At 36.0% G+C, this 26,927-nt stretch overlaps 1 protein-coding gene across 1 annotated transcript in view; it reads right to left on the reverse strand.

The window, feature by feature from the left end:
• The window catches only part of AQR (aquarius intron-binding spliceosomal factor), an 81,749-nt gene that overhangs the window by 48,577 nt on the left and 6,245 nt on the right, over window positions 1-26,927 (reverse strand). The window contains exons 4-14 of the mRNA XM_052646387.1: window positions 24,264-24,299; window positions 18,124-18,244; window positions 15,926-16,066; window positions 14,225-14,293; window positions 13,137-13,237; window positions 10,398-10,474; window positions 7,531-7,595; window positions 6,932-7,048; window positions 5,092-5,205; window positions 3,437-3,540; window positions 1,137-1,239 (exon numbers count right to left, since the gene is read on the reverse strand). Of these exons, the coding sequence (XP_052502347.1) occupies window positions 1,137-1,239; window positions 3,437-3,540; window positions 5,092-5,205; window positions 6,932-7,048; window positions 7,531-7,595; window positions 10,398-10,474; window positions 13,137-13,237; window positions 14,225-14,293; window positions 15,926-16,066; window positions 18,124-18,244; window positions 24,264-24,299 (1,048 nt within the window). The remainder of the gene's footprint in view (window positions 1-1,136; window positions 1,240-3,436; window positions 3,541-5,091; window positions 5,206-6,931; window positions 7,049-7,530; window positions 7,596-10,397; window positions 10,475-13,136; window positions 13,238-14,224; window positions 14,294-15,925; window positions 16,067-18,123; window positions 18,245-24,263; window positions 24,300-26,927) is intronic.

A 26,927-nucleotide genomic window follows, 5' to 3' on the forward strand; every position in this document is an offset into this window, starting at 1 on the left:
CATTAGCTTGAAATATATCTCAAAACCATTTGCCTATTATTATGTGTAAAAAAAAGGTATATACAACATACCTCCATGCAGTATAAGTTTATATAGGTATAAAAATATGTTTGAAACATACAAAAGACAACACAATTTTACAGTAATCAGGAAACAGAATTAAAACAAGCTTTAAAAAAAAAACAAAACCCATGAGATTGGCAAAACTGGGAAACTCACAACATCCAATGCTGAAAAGAGCTTAAGGAGACAGACTTTGACACACTGTTGATGGGAACATACAGCTTCTGAAGGAGAGTTAGGCTGCATCTTTTATTTTTTAAATAAGCAAATGCTTCAATCAAATGATTTCATTTCTAGGTACCGCTCCTAAAGGTCCACATCTGAGCACAAAGAGGCCTATATTAGGACTGCACCATTATTTGTAACAGTGAACACTGCAAACAACCTAGATACTCATGGCAGGGTATGGTTAAATAATCATCCTCTTTAGGAAATATTTTATGGAAGTTTAAAAAGTAAGGTATATCCATTCCCCTCAAGTTTGCTATGAATCTAAAACTGTACTAAAAAAAAAATAAAACTTCACAAAAACCTTGAGTTAATGCTCAAACTAATACTCATTTCCCAAAATGACTGAGGAAGTGATAATTTTCTCTATTTCTAAACATTCATGAATTCTCTAGTGATCAAGGTACGGTTTAATATTCAAGATGCTATATTTAAGTAATAACATTAAAAATAAACAGATAAACGATATGAACACATATGTGTATTACCCATGTGTGTGTGTATGTGTGAATGTAAACTGTGGTCACTTAAAGGCAGAAATGCTGTCGGCCATCTCTATATCCCCAGGGTCTTTAATCCGGTGCTTGACACAGATGTTGCTCACAAATGTCTGCATGGAATGAATCCACACCAGGAAGCAGGTTTAAGAGGGAAGAGATTTGAAAACAGTGATCCAAGAGATGAGAAAGAAATCTGACAGAGTCAAATGCTGGTATGACCCAAACCAGGTCAAAGAATCTACCAGTGTTTTAGCCCAGAAAAAAAATCTCTACCAACCTACATCTTTAAGAATGATTCAAAAGGGTAGGGAAAACATGTATAATTCGAGGAACACTAATATTTACCAACAATTCCAGAAGAAATTCTTTATCAAAAGTTGTGTCTTCAGCTTTAGGAAGGGTTGGTAACAAGCAGAGGTATGATGCCACCTGGTGGAGGGTATTGGAACTGCAGAATAAAAATACTGAGATCAGAATATTGTCTTGTAACTTCACTTTTGAAAAGTAATTTTACAAGCTGATTGAAACGTTTTACCTAGAAAATATAATTCTATGACACAGAAACAAATATATGAAATCAGATATGAATATTAAACCTCTAATACAGACTTCTCAAAGTCTTGTACAAACCTCTCATAGTCCCTAGATCTTTTCAGGGAGGTTTTAAGGACATTTTTTCATATCAATACCAAGACATTATTCAGTCTTTTTCCCACTGTCTTTACATGTACAGTGACAGTGAAAATGTGATGGTGGGTAAAACTGGTGGCCTGGATCAAGGAAGTGGCACCATTCAGCGCTGTAAGAAGTGATCATGGCATTCCTGCTGCCACAGTCATTTTTTTTTTTAAGTCAATTTAAAAAACGTCCATGATGAAACGAGTATCTGATTTTTTAGAAATTCTGCGTGACAGAACGGGAAGTACATACTTTGCACACGCTTTTTACTTGATAGAATGACTGACAAACTATGGTTATTCAGATTTGAATAAGAGCAAAAATCTGAACAATAACAAACCTGTCACTTCAATGAAAATAACAGTTTGACAACTATGAATACAGCTACTATATAAATCTCTGGACAGATTTTTCTGTGAATCTAAGTTTCCATTTCTTTTGGGTATGTCTGAGAACACTAGATCACACAGTAAGTGCATGCTAAACTGTGTAAGCAACTATCAAATTTTCTCCAAAGTGGCACGACTACTTAGAATTCTCATCAGCAATATATAAGAACTGCAATTGTTCCACATTTTTGTTAAGAGTCAATACCTTGTTGCTTTTATAAACGATTCTAATAGGTCTGTAATGGTATCTCATTTTGATTTAAGTTTGTCTTTCCCTAATAACTAATAATGCCAAATGATACTAGTACTTTTCTATAGACTCACTGAAAAATCTACACTATCTTCTTTGGTGAAGCATCTGCTCATATCTACAGCCATTAAGTTGTTTTCTTGTTACTGAGTTCTAAGACGTCTGGATACTAATCCGTTATCAGATACGAATTTAGCCAGTATTTTCTCCCAGTATGGGGCTTCTCTTTTCATCCTCTTAACGATGTCTTTCAAATGGAAGTTTGAAATTTTGACCAAGTCCGATTATCAATCTTTTTCCTTTATGGACTGTGCTTTGGTATCTATGGAAAACTTTGTACAAAGCACAATGACAAAGATTTTCTCCTATACCTCTTGTTAAGTTTTAATTGTGATATTTAAGTCTATGATTTATTTTGAGTTAATCTGTGTATATGATATGAGGAATTGGTCCAGTTTCATAGTTTGCAAATGGATGTCCAGTTGTTCTGGCACCACTGTTGAAATTAGCCTTTTCCCATTGAGTTGACTTGTCACCTGAGTCAAAAACCAACTAATCATATATGTGTGGTCTATTTCACTCGACTCTTTTTCAGTAATCTATGTCTACCCTGTTTTCAATAGCAGAATGTCTTGATTACTGTGAATTTACCTTAAGTTCTGAAGTTAGATAGTGGAAATCCTCTAACTTTGTTTTTTTCAAAAATGGTTTTGACTATCTTAGTTCCTTTGCCTTTCCATACTAGTTTTAGAGAAAGCTTAGCAATTTCTATAAAATTTCCTGCTGAGATTTTGACTGGAACACACTTATATCTATAGATCAATTTGGGAAGAATTCATATTTTAACTGAGTCCTCATTACAAGACCAAAAACGTTCTACATGCATGAAGATGAATGCTATCTACACTTGCAGTGATTAATTTCACAATAAATATAAATATTAAATCATTACATTATACATATGAAACTAATATAATGTTTTATGTCAATTACTCCTCAAAGAAAAAAAAATTAGGGCTCAGAAATCAGACAACCAATTACTTAGGTTCAAACCTGATGACCTAGGAAAACTGTATAAGTTATAAAAAATATAAAAAAGAAAGATATGACAAAGAAAAAAAATTTTTAAGATAAAAATGTAAATTTTATAAAAAAGAGAGATGTATAATTATATTTAAGTGACCCAATGGTAAGAAAAGCTAGAGAGAAGCTAGTTTTAACTGTCAATAAATAGTAGTGCAACAAATAATATCACCTAAAGCAGTGCAAAAATAACTAAAAGAAAATAAAGAAAATTAAAATACAGTCGTCCTTTCATACTGCCTTACCTAAGAGGTCCAAAAAACTTGACCAAGGATTCCCGAGTATCTACTTCTGCCACATTTGAGAGAGCAAAATCATAGAGTTCAGGGAAATGTGCAAAAGCAGCTCTCTAGAAAAGAACAGGAAAAAAAAAATTAATGCCTACATATAACAACTTACTGCACAACAGAAAAAGTATTTTTAAAAAATATTAATGCACTTCTCTTTCTTATACGCTTCTCAAATGTGACCTCTGCCTTGTTCAAAAGCACTAAATACAATGGGAAAAGAAAACAGAATTGTTCTAGCAAGAGTGTAAAACCAGAGTCAATGTTCAGTTTTTGATTTCTAAAGTCACATTTTGAATATACATAAGACCCAGGAAGCCCAGCTTCACTGACAGGAAAAGACAAAAAACAAAACACTTTACTATTAAGAACTGGCTTAAAAAATAAATAAATAAAATAAAGAACTCGCTTAACAAAACTAAAAGAAAGTCTCAAGGGCCACTCCCACTGAAGAGGTTATCTGAGGGAGGGGCCTACAGCTTAGTGTGCATGCTTGACTTTGAGACTCAGCAAAGAGAGGCCCTCCCAGGGTAACACTTCCAGTCAACACAGGGTAAACTGCAAGAAAACAGGGCAGCATTATGCTGATTTGATTAAGCGCGTGAGAGGTCACATCTCCAGTCCTCCTTAATGCCAGGGTAAAAGATCCACAAATTTTTAGTCCCCAATAGAGGACTGCACAGAAGGTTGCCAAGGTTATGGATAAGGCCTGCCATGAGATTACCACAGACAATGGCAAAATGACCCTGCACCAAGCCTGCAAGCGAGCTCCCCAAGCTAGAAGATGAAGGAGTCAGCTCCCAGGAGGACTCCGGCACCATCAAGATCAAGCACTGGGACCTTGTCAGTAGGCTGACAACCAGCCTCCAAGAGACCAACTGTTGAGCCTTGCCGGTGCCAAGAGAACAGCACAGACCACACCAGCCATGGTCACTTCAAGGGCAGAGGCAGAGGAACAAACACTAACTCTCTGAGAAAAGCAGGAGAAGATATCTGAGGTGGGACTGCGTGCAGGAAGAGCAATGACCTTGAGAGACAGGGGACGTGACGGTGAAAGATAATCTGAACTTCAGTTTGGCTGCGTCTTTACACGTTTCCTGCCCTCCTCCCGGCAAGACTCTTTAAAAGGTTAGGACCTTAATTACTTTAAATTGAGAAATAAAAGTCTCTTTCTGCCACCAGAGGAAATGGAGTTCAAGAGCAAAGTGAGCTCAGTAATAAAAACAAAGATACTCTGAGGGCATATCTGAGCTGCACTGGTAAATTTCAGTACCATTACATGTCTTTATCTTTAAAATGTATGAAGTATGCACACATACTTTGCCAAGTTGAAATACTCTTTCATAAAATAAAGTTGATATTTAAATGCACCAAATTTGCCCAATAACTAATATTTTTTGACTGTCAAATATCAATATACTGATTCTCAAGACTGAGGACTACAACAGAAACCTTTCTTTTTCATAAATCCATCAGAATTAGCAATATTTTAAAAATTCAAGATGAGCATACTATTAAAAAAGTACCTTTCCTAGTTGTACTATATAAAACCTAAATTATTTATGACACAACTTCATGGAACAGATGCAAAGGCTATAATGCATTTCACTTACCTGGAGAGAAGTAATTCTATCATAGTGAATAGTTGTCATCTCATTCTCTGTCAGAGCGTTTCCAGTCTGGTCATTAATCTCAAAACCAGTATAGAACTTAAGCATGTCCAAAAGCTGAAAAGATACATTTAAATTAACAAACTGCAAACATGAGAGCAAGAAGGCAAAAACAGACACTATTAAAAATAATAAATAAGTCCACACACCTTCTTAGAGGTACCAAAAAGCTTTGGAATGTAAACACTACAACAAACATTTCAGAACATGTACAAATGTTTTATTTAGGTGAGAATAAAGTATACACTGTGAATAACTGTTAAGTTTATCTCATATATTTGGTCTACTTCTACAGGGAAGAACTTAAAACTGCAACCCCAATACTAAAGAAACATTAAGGAACTAATCAAAGGAGGTCAATCATTTTAATAAAAAAAAAAATCTTTCTACATCACTGTAAATATATAGACCCATACAATTAGAGGGAACTCCTGAGGGTTTATGCCACTCAGAATTTTCTGATGAGAATTTTGCAATTCTCAATTAGCGAAACTCTTCTCTATATTGAGAAAAAAATAGCAAGGTAGGAGGAAAGGCTAAGTTATCCGTTCCTCTCGTCAGTCTCCAGGGCCATCAAGCCCTTTCTCTGGCTTAGTTCCTGCGACTGCTGAAGGCCTCCTTTCCCCCTGTGATGGCAGCATCAACAGAATTGGGGGCTGCATCTGCCCCCCATTTTTATTATTCTCAATTCTAACCTATAGCAGATCAGATATTAGGATTTTTTTAAATTAAGTTTTATCGGAGTATGGTTGATTTACAATGTTGTGTTAGTTTTGGCTATACAGCAAAGTAGATCAGTTATACATATACATACATTCACTCTTTTTTAGATGCTTTTCCCAAATAGGTCATAACAGAGTACTAGGCAGAGTTTTCTGTGCTATATAGTAAGCTTTTATTAGTTATACACAGTAGTGTGTATATGTCAATCCCAATCTCCCAATTTATTCCCCCTCCCCGATATTAGGATTATCTAATGTATCTACATGCAACCAGTCACTGGGTAAAATTTAGTATGAGAATAGGAAAAAAGGAATGCTCACAGACACCAGATTAGAGTTTTTAGGAGAGAATGTAAATATATACGAAAATTTTATCTCCAGCTGTGACCACACCAAAGGCAAGTGTTAGAAGTTTGTTAGAAGACTTTTCTTCTGGATGACATTATCGGAAATGGGAAACCCTACTACTCTGTCTTCCTGCACAAAGCAGTAAACAAAGTGCGCCTGCCTGTCAACTCAAGGCAGTGCATACACACGCGTCCACTTTACCAGCCGCCCCGTCACTATCATCTCATGGAAAGAGAGCCATGATAGTAGGCTCTTTGCTAATATTGAATGACATTAAATCACTTCGCTTGAAATTAATGCTTATCATCTATTTATAGTCCACAGAATCAAAATATATGAGCATGTGCAACTATATCAGGCATAATTTAGTCCAATAACATCACATATTAACAAGTTTTATGTGAATTAACCATCTCCCTCAAATTTAATAATGCTTGTTTTACTGTTTAATTAATAAAATGAGTATTTGGAAAAGAAAAAAAGATGATGATATAACATTAATAGAGGTCACCTACATGAGAAGGCATCCACTTTGTATATCAAGACTTGGTTTCACTTTAAAATGACTAATTTGGAATTTACATCATTCAACTAAATATTTAGCAAAAGTTTACTCGTGCCATGCCCTGGTACTCCCAGTTGCATGGCGAAGGAAGAAAAATATCAACTTAGAAATGAAAACAGTAAGTGTATTCAGATACACCAATGCTTACCTGGGAAAAAAGATGGCCATCCTCTTCTCTACGAACAAGATTGGAAAGGTAACAGTGAACCAAAACGTGGGAGTCATCCAGGATGGTATTAAACCAGCGTCTTGTCGGGAGTAGGGCCTAGGGAAAATAATCACCGCAGCAATAAGTCTGCATGCTCTCCCAGCAGGCGGCGAACTCCACTGATACTCAGTGCAGGAGTGTTAATCACATACAGAGTACCCTCAGCCCCTCAAAAGACACTGCACAAAGCAAAGGGTCTAGTCCATGCTGCAGATACACTCAGTGGTAATGTTTCTAAACAAAGTACAGCACTGGGAAAAAATCTCAGATTCTATCTTGGCCAGTAGTTTTCAAACAAAATCCTACTAAATAAGGTTTTTAATACAAACACAGCCCTTTGACAGTCATCTGAAACTTCAAGAGTCAATCACTTTTGACTTTCTTCTCTCTAAGACACTTGAAATAGGTACAAACAAACTAAGGCCAGTTTGAGGTGATAAAAGAAATATTTCATATATAGTCATGGGTTTAATCTTCAATATATAATCATCAGCTTCCTTAATGATTATGTAACAGAAAAATCACTGCACACTTCTTACCTCTAGATCAATCATAAGTTCAATAAATCTTTCACAGTAATGAACTTTGTCCATAGTGACAGGATCTAAACATAAGAGAGAAAACATGTTAAAACTTTCTTACTTAGGTCATTCTATGGTACTATATCTTAAAACTGGCAGTTATTTAGTTATTTAAACAAGGTTATTTATCTCATTCATCAGAATTGGACTATGATTCAGAGTACAGACCTCACATATTTTCAAAAAGGGCAGGCCTTACACTTACATTAAGCTTTATAAGTAGGAGAAAATGAAAAATGTAGCTTGCATCAGAAATACATTTTAAAAATCAGACCTGCAAACATATTTTTAAAGTGTTTATTTTTAAGAACATTTTCATTTTTAAAATAAGTACAACTTTGTGACATGATATACTTTCAGAGTACAAATTTCTTTTTTTCCTAATGTCAGAAAATGTTCTGCTATTTTACCAGCTGAAACCATCCTGCCAAGATCGTTTCAGTTGAAAAGGAGAAAAATTTAGGGTCCCTAGTCTAAGGACTCCCAGCAGTGAATAACCCAGTGCTAGACCTATAGAAGGTGTCCTACAAATGCTTTATTTGAATTTATTTAAATCTACTTATTTATTTGTTGTAGACAGGCAAATAGAAGGCTTTATGTGAAGGAAGAACATGAATACTTTTGTAAGTAACATATGCCCATAATTCAAACCCTAAAATAACATAACTATAGAACTTCACAGCTAGAAAAGATCTCAGAAAACATCTTACTAGCTCTTCATCTTATAGGTGAGAAACTGAGGACCAGAGGAAAATGACTTGATTTTGGGCTGGTTAGAACTGGAATCCAGTTTTCTGAGACACAGCCTAGGTCATACAGTTCCTAAAACTAAAGAATTTAAATGAGTGACTTCTAAATTAAATCCGTTCAAACTGGTCCTCGGTTGTATCTTCTGTTCTTATTACTGGCAAAGGAAAATAATTTTGTCCAAAATTTAAAAATGAGCAAAATCTGTATTTCATATTTTTATTTATAGCTTGAGAAAATTACTGGAAATGGCCTATTTAAAATTAGAACATGATGCCTGGCACTCAATTTCTGAGTTCTGGTGGATAAAGTGGTATATTTTTACACTAATTGGCCCTACGAGACATGCTGTTCAGAGCTGAAGCCCTGTTATTCCAATTTTGGACACCAATAAATTCTTATCACTTGCTTTTGATGTGTACTGTGTTTTTTCCTTCTTTTGATAGTAGCCCTGACATTTCAAATCATCCTACACAGATTTCCTTTATAACAATTGATGTGGACAGTTGCTTGCGATAACCTTGCAAAACAAAACTACATACAATCTTTTAAAAATTAGTTTTCTGTTTTCTAACTATATAATCCATCTGGTTTTGTGCCCTTTGTAAACTGGCACACTATTTTCATCTCTGTTGTTTCCTTTGCCAGCAAGTTAATAAATTCTGATTAAAGCTCAAGATCAATCTAAGAAATTTTGTTTTCTGACAATATATTATAACAATGGCAACATTTAGTGCTTTGTTAGTCATTAAAATTTCTGCAGGCCCTATACTGTTATATTTTCTTGACTTTCAAATCTTTCTAGATGCCATCAACTTTCTGAGGATGCGAGGTGCTGGGGCGCTGCCACACCGCATGGCTTGCAGGGTCTTAGTTCCCTGACCAGAGACTGGACCTCGGCCCACGGTAGAGGAAGTGCCAAGACCTACACTGTAGGCCAGGAGATTCCCTACCTGACACTAATTATTATACATTACTGGTTTTCATTATTATTATTTGTATCAAGGAAACCAAATCTAAGTCCTCTTTCCAGGTTCATGGTGCTTACCTGAAAGATTTAAATATATAAAAATTAGGTGACAGATTATAAGCACATGACAATTTTTTCTTTATACTAATACTGGTAGTAATATTATACCCCAAATCTGGCACCATAAATTGGCATCTGTAGCATTATTATCTATTCCTCACTGAATTACAGGTGTGACTTCCAGTTGTAAACTATTACTTGGGGAAAGTCAACATTTATAAGTACATATTGTTGTATTTTAAACAAAGCTACACTCTCTGATCCATATGTATGGTATAATCTCTGGTGCATATAAATATGGTACACCTATTGAACTGTTCTTAGATTATATTTCAGTTAGAAAATAAAATATTAACAACCAATGAGATATTATACATAGCATACACATATTTTTATTAAGTAAACAATACCCTATTTGCACTCACTAGATGCTTATGTCAGTCTTGCCAACCCAGCAAAATGTAGTTAGATCCTCTCGGTACATCGAGCTCATACTCATATACACACACATATATGTATCTATATACAGTGGATAATCATGATATATTTTGAAGTTTATACTCCACACAGCATATACTTCTATTTGTTTCATAATAAATGGGGACCACGACGGAGGAAAATACTTCCCATTTCATCTTGCAGCTCATATCTCAAAATAATTCTCCTCTTCCCCTCCTAAACAGTATTTGATATGGCTTGAAAACATTATTCAGTACCAAATTATAAATGCCACGTGGATAGGGTCTGTGACTATCTTGTTCAACATGTCCCGAAACCTTGTTCAAAACCTGTGTGTTATAAGGAAGCTCCAAAAAGAGTTGCTAAATAAATTAACATTTCAATAACCATGCTGGTGCCCTTAAATGATATGAATTTCTAAGGCAGTCACAATACTCAGACTGGTAGCATACTTGAAAAGGGAAGGACATAACCCCTTGTCAATATAATTTAAAATCATTTGGAGAGCAGTTTTTAGACTAAATATAAATAACAGATGGGCATCTGAATACTAACTTCACAAATGAGCTGAGAAAAGGAAGATAGTTACCAGAAAGTGGGACTGATTTCAGCACAGAGATAAACTTCTGGATAAGTTGTGAAAGAAATCTTCTTTCTTGATAGGCTCTAAAAACAGAGAGATAACAAACAGGGAGCAAATTATTTTTGAGCAATAATTATTTCAAAAGTAAATCTTAAATGCTGAACAGCCTTTCTTACACTGCTCAAATTGTTTCATTTCTCTCTGAAATCAGGACCATAATTTAAACAGCTTCTTCCTTGAGAGAAATACAGCATTATATGAAGAAAACACGAGCCTCATTACTGGCCTAATAACCAGCCCAGAAAGCATCTCTGTCTTATTATAAAAGTTTTCACTTGTGATTTAAAGGTCAGGACTAGAAAGGAGTTTTCAAATTTTCATTTATAGTCTGCCTTCAACATTAAAAATCTAATACTTAAGTATGTAGTTGAAACGAGCAATTTCATACTTTAATATGCTTAAATTATTAAATAGAGTATTATAATGTATAAGAATTAAATGTTAGTTTAAAAAACAACTTATTACTCATTACTAATTTAAGACGCCTCATGTACCAACTATTCAAAAACCAATCATCACATATTGGACAGCTACAAATGATTATACCAGCCCTGCTGGAAATAACAAGGAGGGAAATGACTAAAATATACTTAAAATGATGACAAGTCATAAAATATAATCAGTAACACAAGCCAACATTAATTAGTAAAACTGCCTGACATTAGCTGAGCACCTACTGTGCTAGGATCTGAGCTGTGTTAAGGACATCACACAAGATAATCTAATACTGACAGCAGTCCTACGAAACAGGCACTATACTGTCCGGACTGCACACTGAGGCTCAGAGAGGCGCAGTGACTTGCCCAAACTTACACGGCAGGTGGCTGTGAAACCTAGGGAAGTCTGATCGTAGAACTTACACTCTAAACAACTATACACAGTCTAACCACTACAAAAAGAGCTGATGTTTCAATGAAAAACACTGTGTTTCAGTTCAGAAGAAAGCACTGCAGGCTTAGTACTAGACTGCTTAAAAGGTTAGCCTCAATTAAGTGAAGTAGAGGGGCAAAGGTGGTTAGGAAAGGAATGTTTATGAAATGATGAACAGTCTATTGATTTGGAATTAAATCATACTGAGGTAATGGGAAGAGAGGATTTAAATTTTTAAAAAGCAGTCAAATAATGCAAAGATATCATGTAAGTAGCCCAATTAAGAGGTTATTGATTAGAAAGGTATCATGAAGAGATGAGACTGGAGTCTGAAGTTAAAGAAAGGATATTCCTATTCTGACCCTATTCTCTTGTCCTTATACCTCTCATTTCCTTACTCTCAAACTCGTTTCTCTGACATCCAGCTTTTTTCAGTTTCTCTCATTTTCAGTCATCACCAGTACAATTCCAAGCTTCACTTTTGTCCTCAACCCTCTTTTCACAGTTTATATAACTCATTAGATAACCTTACTCATACCTATGACTTCAACTGCTATCTATGGGTGAACAGAGTATTATCCTAAGTGGACGAAAAAATGTGAGTCAGAAGAAGTTATCGTAGGCTCAAGAAGTGAGTCCTAAGCATATATACATAAGCAGAGGGAGAAAAAAACATGAGTGGAAAGAACACATGGAGATGAAGAAAGAAAAAAGGATCACACTCACTGCTAGAAGAGTCACGGAATAAATGAAGCAAGAACACAGGTAGACCAGTTAGCTTCAAAGACAGAGAGAGGAATAAACCTCTTGGAGCAGGGGTCCCCAACCCTGTGAGGAACTGGGCTGCACAGCAGGAGGAAAGCAAGTGAAGCCTTACCTGTATTTACAGCCACTCCCATCACTTGCCTGAGCTGTCTCCTGTCAGAGCAGCAGCAGCAGCATTAGATTCCCATGGAAGCACAGACCTTGTGATCTAGGTTGTACATTCCTTATGGGAATCATCCCTGAAACCATTCCCACTCCCTGCTCTGGTCTGTGGAAAAACGTCTACCATGAACTGGTTCCTGGTGCCAAAAAGGTTGAGGACTGCTATCTTAAGAGTATACAGATTCTTTTCTTCCTTCCTACTAACAGAACTTTGTTTGATGACATAAATGCTTGCTACCAGACTTTATCCAATTGATAATAATTACTATTAAAATAACCTGCAACCCTCATCTGCTTCCTTACTCGTTATATACTTCATATTTTTCTCCTTAGCATGAACCACTGGATAATATACCATAAGATCCATCTGTTCTTAGCTGCTTTCCCCAACGAGAATGTAAACTCCACAAGAGTAGGAATTACCTTCTATTTTGTTCTATGCCATTTCGCCTACACCTATAATAGTACCCAATAAAATAATAAACACTTAGATTTATTAAATGAATGAAGCATATAAAGTGTAGTGTATAAGTCATTGTTAAGAGTGAGGGAATGGGAAAAAGAAAGAAAACTTGGACTGACAGCCTGAAGACTGTGGAGAAAATTGAGACCTATCCATGATGAACAAACTCTGATGGACAACAGGCAAAGGGAAGACCACTGATAACACTTGTCACTGGGGCAGAGAAAGGGAAAGGAGAAATGACGTGTGGCTTCTCCACTGGACCTTTGTGAAAAAGATTTCTATGACGGTCTAAGTAAAAGCACTTCTTCATCGCTTATCTGGCTCAGCAACTACGTAAAGGGGAAAACAAAACAAGTCAGCAACATCTAAGACTCACAACTCAGTATAACAAACCAACATGGAACAAAGCTTTGGCAACATACTGTTCTCTTGCTTCTGGATCCATCTTTTCATCATTCTTTTTAATCAAGTTCCAGAATTTTCTTAGCTTAGGTGTCTTTTTTAATTCTAATTCCAATCGTGCCTGAAAGAATGATGTGGCATTAAATCAGCCATAACCCCAATGTAAGAATATAATATAGAGCAATGGGGTAAAACCAGATAGGAACGTGACAAAAGCTGGAACCTAGGAAACTAACACCTACACTTTAAAAAACTACTTCAATTCCAATACTTGTCAATAGAAAAAAAATAAGACAAAAGAAATTTCTCGTTAAGATTTTAAGCTAATAAATTTTCTTTCTTATTTCTAAAATTCAGGACTTCAGTTTGAAAAATACGAGCATTAACATTTAAAGTTCAAAAAGTCTGTCTGAAATGGTGCATATAAAACAGCTATCATAATAAGGAAATGTCCATACCACCACTCTTTCTCATGGTACTTATCCGTTTTTAACTTGGTAATAATTATTTATAGGTGCCTGTTTTAACCTTCATCAACTGGTGCCTATGAATGAGCTTGCATATCTGAATGTCTGCAAAACCACCCACATGCAGGAAATGAAATTCTGAATACAATATTATATAGAAATCTGATGGTTTTAACTCTACTCCCTAAAATCTGTTAATTTGGCTTCAATACTCGCCCATATCATCCAATAAGACTTTGACGGAAAAAATGAAGTTGTTAATATTAAACATAATTCAGATGTTCTCCTATAGCTGTATGTACATTACATTCAAGGAAAATTAAAAATTCAAGTCTGTATTTAGTCTTATCCAGAGACATATCTATGAATAATATTTTACTAAATTAACTCCCTTTATGAGCTCAATAGATATTACCTATTTCACCTTAAAATAATGACATTAGGAGAAACATTTATTGGCTTATACACAAAAGCTTTAAAACTGAAAAAAACTACACCTATGATTAGTTAATGTATAGTAAATTAGATAAATTTGGTGGGGGATTTTTAACTGTCATTTTATATCCATAACAAAGCTACACCATCTAAAACCACATGTTCCACTTACAAATACATGTGAGTTTCTGAACTGAGATACTTACAGGCTGTAAGCCCATCCACATCGGGAGAGAGATAAGCTGCTGTACTTGACTCCGTATCAAGTCTACTTCCTGTTTAAAACAGTCATGAGGGGAAAATATGCCATCAATTCTTTCAAATTAATGATTTTTTATTACTAAGAAGTTCAATCCATTTTTTAAAAAGATACAGCTAAGCCTCATGATTTCCAAATCCCATGTCTGTGATGTCATCAGCTTGCAGATGTATTTGTAGCCCTCAATTCAATACTCCCAATGCTTTCACTGTCATTCAGTGACAGCACAGAGCAGAGCCAAGTGTGAACTGCCCAACACACATTTTGAGCTGAGGTTAGACAAGGTGGGCTCTGCCTTCTTGCGTCAGCTCTCTTACACTAGCATCTCTTTTTGGTCTATTTAGTGCTACTTTCTCATAATATTGTGATTTTTGTTGGTGATTTTGCTATTTAAAATGGCCCTAAGCACAGGGCTTCAGTGCCGTTCAGTGCTCCCAGGTGAAAGAATGCTGTGATGTGCCTTAAAGAGAAAATACTGTGTGTTAGGTAAGTTTGTTCAGACTGAAGTTGGTCACAAGTTCAACGTTAACAAATCAAAATATATAAAGTGACTTTAAATAGAAACACATAAAACAAGGCTATACATTGATCACCTGATGAAAATGTGACCAGAGGCTTGCATGAAACTATCTCTATATTTTCCCTAAGAGCAGTGGTTCAGTTTTAGCTAATTCTGTGTTCACAGCTATTTTTTAGAGCATAACTACCTCAAATAATGAATATTGGTGGTAAGCTGAAAAAAGTACCAATAATAAGATAGCTTTTAAGTTAATTAAACTAGCACCAAACTACCAATACTAATTAAATCTTGGTTTTGTTCCATTTCTAACAAGGAATCACATCTATTTATATTTGCTTTGTTTAATTTAATAAATGTTAAAGAGGCAATACTGAATATAAATCTTTTTCTGGTCTTTGCAAGACCCATGTGAGGTACTACATGGAAACAGATAATAACCATCCATCTATCAATGTTATTTTCAGGGTAAGAAAGAACCGCATGCATTCTCCTGCATGGGTCTAAATGCACTATCAATTCAGAAGCACCTATATATATATATATATACACATACACAGGTATATACCTATTTATTTAAAGATAAATACCTTCAGATAACCCCAGGAGAGAAGTACGAATGAAATATTAATTACTATAAATGTTTTTTTTTTAGAACATAATCTTACGAAGAATGAAAAATGTATTAAGCGCAACCCAAGAGATTTTGAAAGATCATCCATAATCACCCCTAAACAGTCAACTCAAAACGTGACTCTCCTGCTGACCTGCCGGGTTATGTATGAGGTATGACTGAGAAGTAATGAAGCTATGTCCCTGTGTACAGTTTATGACACTGATCTCATTACTTAATGTTCATGTTATCAGACTCTTTGCTGTTCTATATTTGGAGAATTTCAATTCTTATCATTTTACTTAGAAGCTAGATGGAAAAAAGAAGGGATCAAGTCCAAATCTATTAAAAAGCAAACAGACCCTACAAGATGATTTTCCCAAGAAGGGGCTGAAATGTTAGCATTGTCCTCATTCTCCACTACTATGAGGAGATGGCTCTAGAGCTAATCTCATTTACAGTCAACTTAAAAGAATAAGAAAATCTGAACATTCTCCCCAAAGATAAAGTAAAATTACCAAACTATTGAAGCAGTGGTCAAGAAAAAGCAGTAAGACCGTCTGTTCGTGGAGTGAAAATTCACCGTCAGTTTCAGCTAATGCTGCTTTCAAGATGCACTTGAAAAAGAATGGGAAGTGATCTGGCTTCTTCTTAAAAGTCTGAAAAGAGAAAAAATAAAAATTCATTTTGAAATGGCTTGCTCACCTCTTTTTCTCCTATAAGCAAACACTGGCAGACTTTTTAGGAGTCTATTAACCAAACGTAGTAATTACAGGAAGATTACCTGCTTACTTAAAATTCACTGTAGCAAGCCAAATATAGATTTCTGGCAGGACAATGTGAGAGTTGCAGAAATTTTCAGCTAATAAAATAATGGCTTTGATTCTTTTATTTTTTCTTCAAGTATTAGGCTGGTAATTAGCTTAGGATTTGTTTTTTTATTAAAGATCTAAAGTGTTTTAATTATTTTAATTTAAACAAAGAAACATCTTAAGCAAAAACTGAAGTCTTCCTATTCTATTTAATCTCAAAGACACCCTTTCCTTTATATTATTTCTTTACTCTTAATATACAAATAATGTTTTAAAAAGAAAAGGTAAATAATGTAAACATATTCAAGCTTCTCTGTGATCTACCTCCCCACCTTTCTGTTGGCTCTCTTTTCTTTCATAGGCAAGTGCTCCAAACGTATGACCTATACTAGCTGTTTTCACTTACTTCTCTGAAACAAGTTTCCATATACAGCACTCCCCTGAAGCTGTTATAGCTGTCAAATCCTAAGGACGCTTACCAACCCTCAACTCCTTTTTGATGCGAAGGTTTCTCTTCTTTGTCACTTTACAAGGCAGTGTCCCTGGGGATCTGGCCTCCCATTACTTCAACTACCATATGCTAACGATTCTAAAGACACATCTTCAGTCCAGACTTCTTCAGTCCTTAGACTGCTTTGTCTGCTCCAATTTCATCTAGATATTCCAAAAGCAACTTAGACTCAGAAAGTCCAAAACTCAGTTCAACAATTTTGTACCCGCCATAGCATTCCTCAACCCTCTTCCACCTATCTTGGTAAGAAGCACCTCTCATCTTTTACATTCAGTTGCCCAAACCTGGAAGGTTACTGAAAATAATACCCCGTCCCTCAAGCTACTTCAATTATCAAATCCAATCAATTTTACTTTCCAAATCTGTGTGTAACCTCTTCTCTTTATCTGTATCAACTCTAATCACCAAAGTGGTCTTTGCAACATGAAAACTGATGAAGTCATTCTCTGGTGTCCCTCTCCCTTCCTCTGGTGGTTCAAGGCACCTTTAAGAAACCTCTAAGATTTCTCAATAAGACACAAGGCCCTTATATGATGGTACTAATGAATATTTGAGGGTCCATGGTTTTATCTTAAAGAATGTTAACACCTTTTCAATGTGGATACCATCCCCTCAAAAGAGATGGCAAGCATACATGGCTTTCCTTCATTTAAAGAAGTATGATTGAGGGGAAGGAACTCTTTTGATGAGCTGATCATTTCATAATGGCCAAAGAAAACCTAGATTTTGGACCTCTGTTAGCTGATCAAGGCTCTGTTATAGTAGCCAAAGAGAAAATGTCAATTATAAATTTCAAAAGAGAAAACAGATCCCAAATCAGACAAAGAGAAGACTGAAATTACAATATAAGCACCTGTTTTGACTTTAGACATACTACTTTACTCCGGTAAAACTATAAACACATACTCTCTGTTGTGAAACAAGGCACTGAAAAATATTATCTCACTGAACATTACCTATTTGAGCTCAGTTCAGTTCAGCCACTCAGTCATGTCTGACTCTTTCAGCTACTTAATATAAAATTTACTTTATCTGATGTAAAAGTCTTTATAATACATACTATTCTTTGTTTTAAGCACAAAGCAGAAAAATAATTTCACATTCATAATTTTTCAATTCACAGTATATTAAAGAAAGAACTGAAACCAAAAGAAATATCATTGATTTGGCCGAAAAGTTTGCTTGGCTTTTTCCATACTATCTTAGAGAAAACCTGAACAAGCTTTTTGGCCAACCCAATATTTTTTCATACATCCATCCTTTTTCTCAATATTTACTTTATTTTTGGATAAAAATATTTTTCTATTCTAAAAATATTATCAGTAAAAAAGCTACTTTGTAACAGTTTAAGTGAGCACAGTAAGAAAGCTATGAAGTAATTTAAATCTGTTACCTCCCATGCAGGGACATTTTCTCTGAATTTTTCATTCACCATACAGCAGATTGACATTAAATAGGCTTTGCTGGACACTTCTGGAGAATAATTCATCCAGAGGTAATTTTCAAGATACTGGCTACGAAGAATAAAAGGCATAGAATATTTCATTAGTTACTACCATCTCATTATATCACTCCCCTTGAAAAAGTCTAATTACTTACAGCTTTTTGAAAATCTGTATTGATAGTCTGAGAGCCCTTCACAAATTAATCTATACTGTAGGTCAGTCTTACTATTGGAAACATATGTAGCAAATATGGCTCTGGAGAACGAGAGTTTTATTTCTAAAATGAGAGTTTTTCAAAGTAGGAAAACATCAAAGATTACTGACATATATAATTATCACCATTAGAGCACTGGATATTTCCTTATCTATGATGCTTCACAGAGTAAAAAACAAAAATATCTGACAAATATCAGCTCTAAAATCATATGATGGACAGCTTCACAGACAAAAGTAACTGAGAAATTAACACAAACTCATATCAGGACCAAATGATTTCTGAAAACTAAGAAAAAGACTTACTCAAAAAGAGGATTTGTTACTTAATTTACAAGGCATTTAACATAAGTCAGTTTTCAAGGTAACCAGCATTTTCTTTTCAAAACGCCAAAATTCTTATTTTAAGACTGGTGAAAACATTCCTAAACTAAGCAATTCTGATTTTCAAAACAAAACCATTTCTTGTTCAGAGTAGTTATAAACATCAATCACTGTTGTGGGCTGTAAAATCCTCTCAAGCACTAATGCAGAACACAGAACTTTTTGTTTCTATTTTAAATCACTCCACATGTATAACTTTTCACTTATGTCTTCATGTACACACGCATGCATGCACAGGTGTTCACACACAGTTGTGCATTTCAGATTGCGCTCTAACACAGAATTTTTCTACTTCCTCTTAAGCTTCAAAGGTCTCCTCATGTTGATATTTCCATGGGTCTATCTTTAGGAATCATTCTTACTTAGTTTGCAAGAGCCTAGGAAACTGGTAAATAATATTTTATCCTAAATAACTGCCAAAAGGCTCCAAGTTATAGACTACTTTTCATATAGTAAATGCATGAAACTTCATATCATTCTATTTTTACAAGTTTAAATTCCTTTTCCCTAAATTATGCCCTTCAGAACTTCTGCTAGCAAGTCTGTTAGTGTGAATCTGTCTGAAATCTGTTAATCTCATGCAGTTTAGCTGGTGATAGAATTCTTTCTTGGTCGATAGTTCTATTTTTCTATTTACTAGACTCATTCTACTACTTTTCTATTATTGCAATCATGAAGTCTACAATCAATTTGTTCTTCTTCCTCTGAGTAATTGTTTTCCTCTAGTAGATTTTAGGAGAAGGCAATGGCACCCCACTCCAGTACTCTTGCCTGGAAAATCCCATGGACGAAGGAGCCTGGTAGGCTGCAGTCCATGGGGTCGCTAAGAGTCGGGCACAACTGAGCGACTTTACTTTCACTTTTCACTTTCATGCATTGGAGAAGGAAATGGCAACCCACTCCAGTGTTCTTGCCTGGAGAATCCCAGGGATGGGGGAGCCTGGTGGGCTGCCGTCTATGGGGTCGCACAGAGTCGGACACGACTGAAGCGACTTAGCAGCAGCAGCAGCAGCAGAAGCAGTAGATTTTAAGATTTTTGTCGCTGTTGCTGTGTTCACAGCTTGCTATATATACTTCCTGAATCTTACAGACTCATGTCTTAACTGTAGAAAATTCTTAACCATCACCTCTTCTAAATTGCCACTCCCTCATTTTCCCTAAATCTCTTCTGAAACTTCTAATGGACATTCTCATTCTAGCCTCTGTATCTCTTAACTGCCTTGTATGCTTCTGTTATTTGTTAATTTTCTCAGCTCTAAATCCCCATTCACTAATTCCCTCTTTAGCTGTGTCTAATCTATTCAACTTAACCACTGAGTTTTTAAATTTCAATGACTTTCATTTTCATTTTCCCCCAAACCTGTCCGTTTTTAGTGTCTTGTTTCTTATTCACATATTCTATTTCTTCTTTTATACTCATAGTAATTTTAAACATGATTTGACAGTATGTACATTATTTAATTACCTGTGGTTTTCTGAGGAGGATCTAATTCTGCTCTTTGTTGCTTCAACTAAATTTTGCTGTGATGTGCCCTGTAATTTGAGTCTGGACTCACATTCATCAAGGTTTTAGCTGTAGGATTTTTTTCTTTTTTTTTTTTTTTGCAGTCTAGATGGAATACATATCATTTCAGAGTATCTTTATGTTTGTTTCTACCAGATGTCCCACAGATATCATTGGCTTGCCACAGTTTTTAACAGTAATATCATGGGTATTATCTGACTACACAGTGAACTCCAAACCTATTCTTGACATTTTTCAGATAAGGAATCTGAGAATATGAGAGTCAATGATCTGTCCAAGATGATGGACTTATCTCTGTGATATACAGATCATACAGATCACACTCCAACTCCATCTCTTTAAACCAAATTTAAGGACTGTTCACTAATCCCCTGATTCTGTTTTGGCAATTGTTGCAAATGTAATCTATATAATAACATGCCCCTCTGATGAATTTTCTCAAGATTCAGTTCACTCTCCTATACCTAGACACCTTCTCCATGCCATCTCACTTTCCACTCTAGCAAGAGACCATCAATTATCTCTACTACAAACTCGAGAATTATTGTGTCTGGAGGCTGGCACAGAGAAAATGGCATTTTCACCCAGAATTTACATAAAAATTCCAGGAAGGTAACAACCCACGTCATCAGTTATTAAAAGTCTTTCACTGTCATTGGTGCCTTAAACGCATTCTGCTGCTTTCTCCTTTAGTTCTCGCAGTTCTCCTGGTATCTGATATTTGCCAGGGCCACAGCACTCTGGCTTTATCCTTGACTGTATATCAGCATCCACTTGATTTTTCTTGTTCTTCTTGAAAGATGACATGGTATGACGAAAAAAGTGTATTAACCTAAGAGTCATATGGATCCAATTTCTAGCCTAAGTGCTCTCTATAAAATGAGGAAGATCTTACTGGAATTATTATGAGGATTAAATGAGATCAAGTATTTAATAACAATACAGTTAAGATATAGCAGGCACTTCACTTACAAGTTAATTCATAGCTACAAACTTCAATTTTTCTCTGCAAAAATAGGAACACCTCAGCTCAGTTCAGACCAGTTCAGTCACTCAGTCGTGTCTGATTATTTGTGACCCCATGGAGGGTCACAAGCCAGACCTCCCTGTCCATCACTAACTCCCGGAGTTTACCCAAACTCATGTCCATTGAGTTGGTGATGCCATCCGACCATCTCATCCTTTGTCATTCCCTTCTCCTCCCACTCTCAATCTTTCCCAGCATCAGGGTCTTTTCAAATGAGTCAGTTCTTTGCATCAGGTGGCCAAATACTGGAGTTTTAGCTTCAGAATCAGTCCTTCCAATGAATATTCAGGACTGATCTCCTTTAGAATGGACTGGTTGGATCTCCTTGCAGTCCAAGGGATTCTCAAGAGTCTTCTCCAACACCACAGTTCAAAAGCATCAATTCTTTGGCGCTCAGCTTTCTTCACAGTCCAACTCTCACATCCATACATGACTACTGGAAAAATCGTAGCCTTGACTAGACAGACCTTTGTTGGCATAGTAATATCTCTGCTTTTTAATATGCGGTCTAGGCTGGTCATAACTTTTCTCCCAAGGAGTAAGTGTCTTTTAATTTCATTGCTGCAGTCACCATCTGCAGTGATTTTGGAGCCCCCCAAATAAAGTCTCTTACTATTTCCACTGTTTCCCCATCTATTTGCTATGAAGTGGTGGAACTGGATGCTATGATCTTCGTTTTCTGAATGTTGAGCTTTAAGCCAACTTTCTCACTCTCCACTTTCACTTTCATCAAGAGGCTCCTTAGTTCTTCTTCACTTTCTGCCATAAGAGTGGTGTCATCTGCATATCTGAGGTTATTGATATTTCTCCCGGCAATCTTTTTGAGTCTAGCTTGTGCTTCATCCAGCCCAGTGTTTCTCATGATGTACTCTGCATATAAGTTAAATAAGCAGGGTGACAAAACACAGCCTTGACATACTCCTTTCCCAATCTGGAACCAGTCTGTTGTTCCATGTCCAGTGCTAACTGTTGCTTCCTGACTTGCATACAGCATTCTCAGGAGGCAGGTCAGGTGGTCTGGTATTCCTATCTCTTGAAGAATTTTCTACAGTTTGTTGTGATCCATAGAGTCAAAGGCTTTGGCATAGTCAATAAAGCAGAAGTAGATGTTTTTCTGGAACGCTCTTGCTTTTTTGATGATCCACAGATGTTGGCAATTTGATCTCTGGTTCCTCTGCCTTTTCTAAAACCAGTTTGAACATCTGTAAGTTCACGGTTCACGTACTGTTGAAGCTGAGAGAATTTTGAGCATTACTTTACTAGCTTACTTTACTCACCTTAATTTTGAGGTGAGTGCAATTGTGCGGTAGTTTGAGCATTCTTTGGCATTGCCTTTCTTTGGGATTGGAATGAAAACTGACCTTTTCCAGTCCTGTGGCCACTGCTGAGTTTTCCAAATGTGCTGGCATATTGAGTGCAGCACTTTCACAGCATCATCTTTCAGGATTTGAAAGAGCTCTACTGGAATTCCATCACCTCCACTAGCTTTGTTTGTAGTGATGCTTCCTAAGGCCCACTTGACTTCGCATTCCAGGATGTCTGGCTCTAGGTGAGTGATCACACCATCATGATTATCTGGGTCGTGAAGACCTGTTTTGTATAGTTCTTCTGTGTATTCTTGCCACCTCTTCTTAATATCTTCTGCTTCTGTTAGGCCCATACCATTTCTGTCCTTTATTGTTCCCATCTTTGCATGAAATGTTCCCTTGGTATCTCTCATTTTCTTGAAGTGATCGCTAGTCTTATGCCATTTTTGTGAGGATCAAGTCAGTTTATGAAGGGAGTTGTTGTTGTTTTTCACTCTCTAAGTAATGTCTGATTCTGCCACCCCTGGACTGCAGCACGTCAGTCTTCCCTGTCTTTCATTATCTCCCGGAGTTAGTCATTAAAACAGAGACTGACTTCTGATGCAGACTATACCCCAAGGGTGGAGAAGGCAATGGCACCCCACTCCAGTACTCTTGCCTGGAAAATCCCATGGATGGAGGAGCCTGGTGGGCTGCAGTCCATGGAGTCGCTGAGAGTTGGACATGACTCAGTGACTTCACTTTCACTTTTCACTTTCATGCATTGGAGAAGGAAATGGCAACCCATTCTAGTGTTCTTGCCTGGAGAATCCCAGGGACGGCGGAGCCTGGTGGGCTGCCGTCTATGGGATCGCACAGAGTCAGACACGACTGAAGTGACTTAGCAGCAGCAGCAGCATACCCCAAGGGAGGGTGCAGAAGTGGAAAAACCATGAGCTTTGGCATAAGACACTGGCATCCTAGCTCCACCAATTACTTAAATGCATTATTTTGAACAAATTACTTAACTGCTCTGATCTCAGTTTTTTTCCTTCACTATATGGAAAGTATAATATTGACTTTTTGCAGCATTGCTGCTTGCTCTCTATATAAAATGTTCAACACTATGTCTAGCACAAGGTTCAATAAATGACAGATACTATCATCAACAACAATCTTGGCTTTTACTTCCAGTCTACTGGCCATACCTAGCTGTAATATAAAATAAATTATAATCTAAAAATTGCATATCCTCTTCTGCCTGAAATATCTGTAAGTGGTTTAGGTCAGGACAAGGTTTGTTTGGTCATAATAAATAAGCTTGGAAGGAAAAAAATGGTTATAGAATGCATTCCAGTTTACTTCCATTGTAACTAGAGGAACCAAGTAAGAGTTCAGAAATTGCTCAGCACACACTATCTTAATTAGTGAGAAACAATTCAAAATACAGTTACACTAACAATGGAACAACATCCTTGAAAACAAAAGACATCATACACGTATTCCAAAATAAGCCAAACACAAAAATATGAACCTTCAAAAGCCTATAGTAATTATTTTCTTACCAACTCACAGAAGTGTACAGAAAACCTAGTTAAAAGTTAAGTCATGCTGTCATCTTTAACTTCGTCAAAGTAAAGTCTTTGAACTCACCTAAATTCCAAGAGCATTATCTTTCTGATAGCAAACCTAAAAATATAAAAGTCAACAGTAAATATATTTAAATAGAGAATATAACATTTCTGAGTTACTAATACAGATGTATTCTGGAATCTTGTTTTAATACTGACTCATATATCAGAATAATTTTATCCAATAAAACATTGAAGAAAGCAAATTTTTCTTTTATATATTTTTATTTTGTACAGTTTATTTATTTTTAAAAACTATCTAAGAATTATATCCTATTCATATAAGAAACACAATTAGCACCATGACATACAAGGATATAATACACAAACTAATAAGCTGAATAGATTTAATCAAAACACAAGTGCTCATCAATATCCAATTGGATCACCATTGCCAAAAGCTAGTCTGCCTCAATTTCTTAAGTACTAATCTTCTTTCATTTAATAATAATCAAATGGAAACATTCTGCTGAAGTCATGCCTGCCTTCCTATATAAGGGACACAGATTTGTATTACAGACATGTCATGTAGTCTTGATATTAAGTCTAAAATATTAGAAAATTGTAGAGACAGTATCAGATATTTCTGTATATTCTTTAAGAAACAGAAGTGTTTGTTTTATACAGATAAATATCCTGTAGTTAGGGTATCTCTGCAAAGGTAGGTTCAAATGTCCACTAATTTAGCTTTATCATTTTGTATATTAGAAATAAAGAAGCCAGACCAGAACCATGCCACTGGATATAAGCTTCCAGCTTTGCAAATTAAACTTGCTGAGAGAGGTAAAGAGCTTAACTAATGCTATATATATATATATAAATATAAAAATGGGTCTAGAGACTAGACATGCCGGAAAATCTTTAAAGGACGAAAAGTTACAAGTAATAATGACAAATATTACTTATACAAAGTTTGTTAAAACGCTGACAAGGACTTGACATGAACTTCTGAGCTATCTACTCCAGACTGATTATTACACAGATTTAAAGATCAAATAATATCTGTGAACAAAGGAAGCCAGCCACAAGAGAGTACATATTATGTGGTTCCACTTTTTTTAAAGCTTAAAACCAAGCAAAATTAAACTACAGTATTCATGTTTGCATACTTACATATTTAAATGGTAAAGCAAAGGGCCATACAAGGGTTTCTAGGATGCTGACAATGGTGGTGTTTTTTTTTTTAACCTTGGTGGTGGTAAAATTCAGAAGGCTATACATTTCTGTACATTTTATGCAGTATCTGTTAATTTCATTGTAAAGAGGATTAAACATTTTTAATGAAAAGAAATCTAAACACTGGCAAAAGTAAACAGCTCTATAAGTTATCCTTGTTTCTTCAGTATAAAAATCACTTGGATGGATTCATAATTGGATTAACAATTAAATCACAGTGTATGGGTTAAGAGAGTCCTAAAGAGCAAATGGACCCTGTCCTATTTAAGAACAGAGTATTGAATAAGAACCAGAGCAAAGATTTAATAACTGGAGCAGCCTCTTTATCTACCTATGGTAAAATATATTGGGGTAGTTACTTAACGTCTCTGCACCTCAGTTTTCTCATCCATAAAAGGAAGATAATACTTAACGTGTCAGCTCACATGTGATACACCTTAAGGGAGGACTGCTTGGTCATTCAATCTAAAGTAGCAGTCTTTGTTGCCGTACCCTAATCCCACTTTAATTTATAGCACTCATGACCTGCTGACGCTACATCTGCATATGTTATCTGTCCAGGTAAGAATTAGAACATAAGCTCCATGAGTTAACACGAGACTTTATCTGCCATGTTCACTGATGTACCCTTAGCACTAGAATGGTGGCTGGTGCTCAAAGTAGGCTCAACCAAGTTTTCTATTCGTAACTCTACACTTAGATACCTAACTGCTTATTCTATATCTATAAGGCTCTTTAGTAGCTAGAATTCAACATTCCTATACCCAATCCCACCATCAACAACAGCCAAAGTCAGGAATGGCACCTACTCACCTAACTACCTTGGCCAAAAACTTTGCGGAGTCATCCCCGATTCCTCCCTTCCCACACTCATCACATCCAGCCACCAACCATCTCTTCATTTCCCTCTCTCTCAAACTGGTAACTCCTCTGTATCTCAACTTCCCATGCTAACCCATGCCATTATTATCCTTAACCAGACTACAACAATATCCACCTAGCTAACTACCTGCCTCTTGCCCCCTCCAACAGGGAGCATTTTTAAAATACTACCATCAGGCTTCGCTGGTTCCCTACTGCTCTTCGAATTTAAAGCAAACAAACCTTAAGATGGTCTTTGGTCCTGTTAGGACCAAAGGCTCTAGAATCAATCAGGCTCAAGAATCAATCATTAAAACAAAACAACTAACCTCTTATTTTGACACTCTGTTTATGTTTAGCAAAATTCACCTCATCATTTCATGGAACACATGAAAAAATAAAATCTGCCATTTTATAAGTTCTACGACATTCATAACATGAATGTTTCCATTTCATACTAAAACAGTTAATTACCTTTTAAAATACTGGGCATATATGTCTATAGGTGCAAATATGGAAAAATGTCCAAGACGCAGTTTTAAAAAAAATCACAGGGGTAGGGAACTGGAAAAGATGTATATATAAATAAAGACACTGAGGGTTAAGGGTCAGGGAAGAAGATTTACTGAAACTTACCCCCTTCTGGGTA

Source organism: Budorcas taxicolor, chromosome 10 (assembly GCF_023091745.1).
Source record: "Budorcas taxicolor isolate Tak-1 chromosome 10, Takin1.1, whole genome shotgun sequence".
Classification (NCBI taxonomy): domain Eukaryota; kingdom Metazoa; phylum Chordata; class Mammalia; order Artiodactyla; family Bovidae; genus Budorcas; species Budorcas taxicolor.